The sequence below is a fragment of the Orycteropus afer genome, unplaced genomic scaffold (assembly GCF_000298275.1).
Source record: "Orycteropus afer afer isolate SDZICR_OR568_19922 unplaced genomic scaffold, OryAfe1.0 scaffold00130, whole genome shotgun sequence".
NCBI lineage: Eukaryota > Metazoa > Chordata > Mammalia > Tubulidentata > Orycteropodidae > Orycteropus > Orycteropus afer.
The window spans coordinates 1,772,899-1,777,595 of record NW_006921717.1 but is presented as its reverse complement, the minus strand read 5'-3'; the positions used below and the strand labels follow the sequence as shown (position 1 = coordinate 1,777,595).

Sequence of the window (4,697 nt, the reverse complement as noted above, 5' to 3'; positions counted from 1 at the left end):
AAATTCCGACCCGGCAGTCCCAGGGCCTGGGAATAAGTTAAGGCACACAGCAGGCCCGGTGGAGGCCCCGGATGCCTCCAACTTCCGGAGCAAACTCCCGACGGGGCTGGGCTTCCAGGGTGCTTTCCCGTGAGACGAGGGTCGGAGGGGCGCACGAGTGGACGCGGGGAGGCCGCGCGGCCGCTCCGTCCCGCCGCGGCTCACTTGTCGAAGTAGGGCAGGTAGAAGAACTGGAAGCCGCGGTGCCCCTTAACGGCGCAGTAGATGAAGATCACGTGGTAGACTGCGGGGCGGGGCCTGTCAGTGCCGGAGCCCCGCCCCTCGCCCCTCCGGGGCTGCTCCTAAATCCCCCCGCCCCGCCCCCGAGCCCGCTCGCACCTCCCGGGACCAACAACAGGAAGCCTGGCACGAAAAAGATGGCGCTGGCGACACCTGCAGGAGGAAGGGGAGGGGACAGACAGGTCAGGGCAAGGGGCTGAGGGGGGTCACGGGTTCCCCAGCCCGGGGGGGGGGCGGGGAGAGGGTGCCATTTCCTGGTGGGAAGCCGGTGCTTTCTGGGACGAGGCAGTGCTTGTCAAGGATCCTTGGGAGACGGGTGAGCGCTGCCCGCGCTGGTAGGAGGGGGACCTCACCTGGAGCGGGAGACACCTCCAGTCCTACGCCGATCAGGATCAACACTGCACACAAACGGAGCCACGGGGGTAAGGGGGGAGCCAGGGCCCCCCTCCACCCAACCCCAAGCCAGCTCAGGGCTGGGTGGCGCCCCCACCTGAGCTGATGGCCCCCGGGCGGACGTTCCCCACGCCCCCAGCTCTGGTTTCAGAGCAGCAGGCCCTGGGGAAGGCGTATGAATGGACTGCCTGCTCCTAGGTGTGGCCTTCCATTCACTCAGCAAACATTTAAGGACCCACAGCCTGCCTGGTACAGAGATTGCTGGGAAAGGCAGAGAAGGGCCCCGCCCTCTGTGCCCTTCCTCCACAGACTACCTTGAAGTTACACCAGGTGATCAGGACAGGATGGCGAAGACCCCAGCAGTGTGGGAGTCCGGGGGACCAGGGAGGGAGTTCTTGGAGGCAGTGACATTTAAGCAGAGACCAGGAGGTGGAGCAAGGGCACGGGTGGCCGCAGCAGCACGTAGCTGGGAGTAGTGGTATGAACAACGGTCCTGTACTGGAGTGGTAATGCAATCCTAACAGTGTCTGTGTAGTGACAGTGGTTTGAACCCACCAGCTGCTCTGCGGAAGAGGTAGTCTGCTTGTGTAAAGCTTATATAGCCTTAGGAGCCCAACGGGGGTCACTATGAGCCAGGATCCACTCGGTGGTAGTGAGTGTGCTTTGCGTGGTAGTAGGGGCTGTACACCTGCAGTGTAACAGTAGTGGCAGTGTAGTGGTGGGGGTGGGGGTGTGCGGGTAGTCACAGTAGCTGTCATCGTTGGCTACCGTCAAGTCAGTTTCAACTCACGGCAACCATACGTCCTTGAGAACAAAACGCTGCCCAGTCCTGTGCCAGCCTCAAAATTGCTGCCATATCTGAGCCTATTGCTGCAGACACTGTGTCAGTCCATCCCGTTGAGGGTCTTCCCCTTTTCTGCTGACCCGCTACTTCACAAAGCATGATACCCCTTTTCAGGGAGCGGTCCTTCCTGATAACATGACCAAAGTATGAGAGATGAAGTCTGGCTATTCTCACTTTCACAGAAGCATTCTGGCTGCACCTCCTCCAGGATGAATTTGTTCATTCTTCTGGTATATTGGTCCCGGGTATATTCAGAACTCTCTGCAATTCAAATGCATCGAGTTTTCTTCAAGTCATAATCAGTGTCCAGCTGTCACATGCATAAGAGGCTACTGAAAAGACAACGGCTTGGGTCAGGTGCACCTTAGTCTTCAAAGTGACATCTGTGCTCTTTAACGCTTTCTAGAGGTCTTTTGCAACAGAGGTGGCCAGTGCAATATGTCATCTGGTTTCCTGACTGCTGCTTTCGTGGGTGTTGATTGTGGATCCAAGTCAAATAAAATTCCTGACAACTTCAATCTTTTCTCCATCTATCATGGTTTGCTTATTGTGACGATTTTTGCTCTGTGTTGAGGTGTAACCAATACTGAAGACTATAGTCTTTGATCTTCATCAGTAAGTGCTTTGAGTCATCTTCACTATCAGCAGGCGAGGCTGTGTTGTCCGCATGTCACAGGTTGTTAAGAGTCTTCCTCCAATCCTCATGCACGTTCTTCATATATTCCAGCTTCTTGGATTACTTAGCACACAGATGGAGTAAGTATAGTGAAAGGATACAGCCCTGATGTACGCCTTTCCTGATTTTAAACCACACGACATCCCCTTGTTCTGTTTGCATGGAGGCCTCTTGGTCTGTGGACAGGTTCCCTGTGAAGTAGTGACTGGGTAGTAGTAGTCGTGGGCTGTAACAGTAACAGTGGTAGTGGGGGGGGTAGTGTTGCTGTTAGGAGCTGGCGAGTCAGCTCTGACTCACAGCGATCCCGTGGACAACCGAACGAAACACTACCCGGTCCTGCACCACTGTCCCAGTCGCTGCCATCGTTGAACTCACTGTTGTGGCCACAGTACAGTAATGTAGCAGCAGTAACAGCGGTACTAGCAGTTAGCTACTTACCAGGGCAGCCAGGCACTGGGCTGAGTGTTACACACACTGGATTTTGAACGTCAACCTAAGACGGGTATCACTGAAGAGGAAACTGGCATACACAGCTTGCCCCAGCTGCAGCCGGAGGGTGGAGGCGGTCTGATCCCAGGGGCTCTGTGTACAGACCTCGTCCAGCAGAGAGGGAGAAGGGCATTCCAGCCAAAGGGAACGGTATGGCAGAGGCCTGGGGTCTGGAGGGAACTGGGCGCTTCCAGCATTTTGGAAGACTGGCGAGGCAAGAGCCCAGCCGGCGGAGTTTGGCCCAGAAGCCCTGGGGAGGGATGTGGCCTTGGGATGTGATGGAGCATGGGGAAGGCGGGGAGGCCTTGGCTGGATCCACTCTTCAGACCTGAGAGTCTGGGTCCCAGTGAGAGGAGGGCGGGGACTGTGTGTGTGAGGTCAGGGCAGAGGCTGTGGGGCTCCACGGGCTGTCGGGCGGCTTCTGTGCTGCTCAGAGCAGGCACGTGCCCCCGTCCCTGGCTCAGGGCTGCGACTCTGCACTCAGGGGGCGCTTGTTTCTACGGTAAAACCCGCGAAAGCCAGAACCTGTGTAAGGTGGAAACCTGTCAGAGAAGGAAAATGCAAGTATTTTCCACCAAGACAGAGCACCAGCAGAGTGCTCGGACTGCACCCTGTCCGAGATGGAAAACTCGCGAGACCTGGAAAAACAAGCAGGCCCCGCCGAGTTCCGGCTCTCACAGGTCACGCTGTGGCTCCTACGAAGGCCCCGTGCCAGGCCTGGTCATCTCACTCGCCTGGCTAGGTGCCGGCTCCTCTGCCTTCCAGCTGTGGCCCCACTGGTGACACTGCAGGGAATGCTTGCCTTGTTGGGTGGGTGAGAGAGGTACACGGGTCAGAACAGGTGGCCAGCGTGGCCGCCGTCCAACGTGCAGGGCTCAGTCCGCGGACGACATACAGACGGTGCCAGGCCTTCCCGGGGGAAGGGGAGGAAGCAGAGCAGCCACAGCCCGCCCCCTCCCGTGGGCCCCTACACCCTTTCCGGGGACCCCGTCGACTGCGAAGCCTAGTGGTCAGCAACGTGCAGCTGTGAGCTCTACCTGCTGTGGACCTCAGTTTCCCCGGTGGGGGAGGGGGCAGGTCCCACTGGGTCTGGGATTCCAGGGAAGGGGAAGTGACAGGTGTCCTGTGGATCAAACCAGCAGGGTCCCCAGCATCATGACTGAGCACCTGGCCCTACACACGGGTCCGGAGTAGCAGCCCTACCTTGGTGGGCCCATCTGTAAGGCGGGGAGAATAAGCCTGCCCTACACGTGACCCTGAGCAGCCACAGCGCGCGTGGAGCCAGAAATCGTCAGTCCTCGTAAGCCCTGTGTCTCCTGCACTGTCGCCAGTCGGCGGGGGCCAGAGTGAAAGCTCCCGGAGGGCAGGGACTCTGCGGCTCGCTCTGTTCTTTTCTCTGCTGCACCCCCAGGGCCCAAAGGGCTCGGGACAGTGTGCTTGCTGAGTGACAATAAGCTGTTTTTTAAAAAAGGAAACACAGTCCCCAGCTCATTGGAACTAAGCCGGGTCCATTTCCAGTCACACTCCATCTCCTGGCTCTCAGGGCCTCAGCTTCCTCACTTAGAAAATGGGTGGGTGATGCCAGTCAGCTGCCTCCCTGGGCTGCTGGGAGGCGCAGGGCACCCCGAGGATGCCCCCACCCCATGCCACTGAGTCGATTCTGACTCCCAGTGTCCCTATAGGACAGGGTCGAACTGCTCTGTGGGGTTTCCAAGGCTGTCGATCTTTACGGAAGCAGATGCCTCATCTCTCTCTCACAGAGTGGCTGGTGGATTCAAACCGCCGACCTTTCAGTTAACAGCTGAGTGCTTTAACCACTGTGTCCCCAGAGTGTGCGTGGCTTGTGCGAAAGGCAGGTGCGCCCTCACCGGGGGCCAAGGGCCCCGGGCACTCACCCAGCCCCAGCAGCAGCAGCAGGAAGGAGGCCAGTACGACCCGGCGGTTCTTCTGGATCAGAGGGTGCTGGACCCAGCTGGGGAGGCGGGAAAGCAGGGTGGCTGTGAAAGGGGTGCAGGC

General features: G+C 58.5%; 1 protein-coding gene across 1 annotated transcript in view; it reads right to left on the bottom strand.

Annotated features, from left to right (window-relative positions):
• Positions 1 to 200: 200 nt before the first annotated feature.
• Positions 201 to 4,697, bottom strand: part of TMEM134 (transmembrane protein 134) — a 7,074-nt gene continuing 2,577 nt past the window's right edge. The window contains exons 4-7 of the mRNA XM_007944692.2: positions 4,577 to 4,653; positions 633 to 677; positions 379 to 432; positions 201 to 283 (exon numbers count right to left, since the gene is read on the bottom strand). Of these exons, the coding sequence (XP_007942883.1) occupies positions 201 to 283; positions 379 to 432; positions 633 to 677; positions 4,577 to 4,653 (259 nt within the window). The remainder of the gene's footprint in view (positions 284 to 378; positions 433 to 632; positions 678 to 4,576; positions 4,654 to 4,697) is intronic.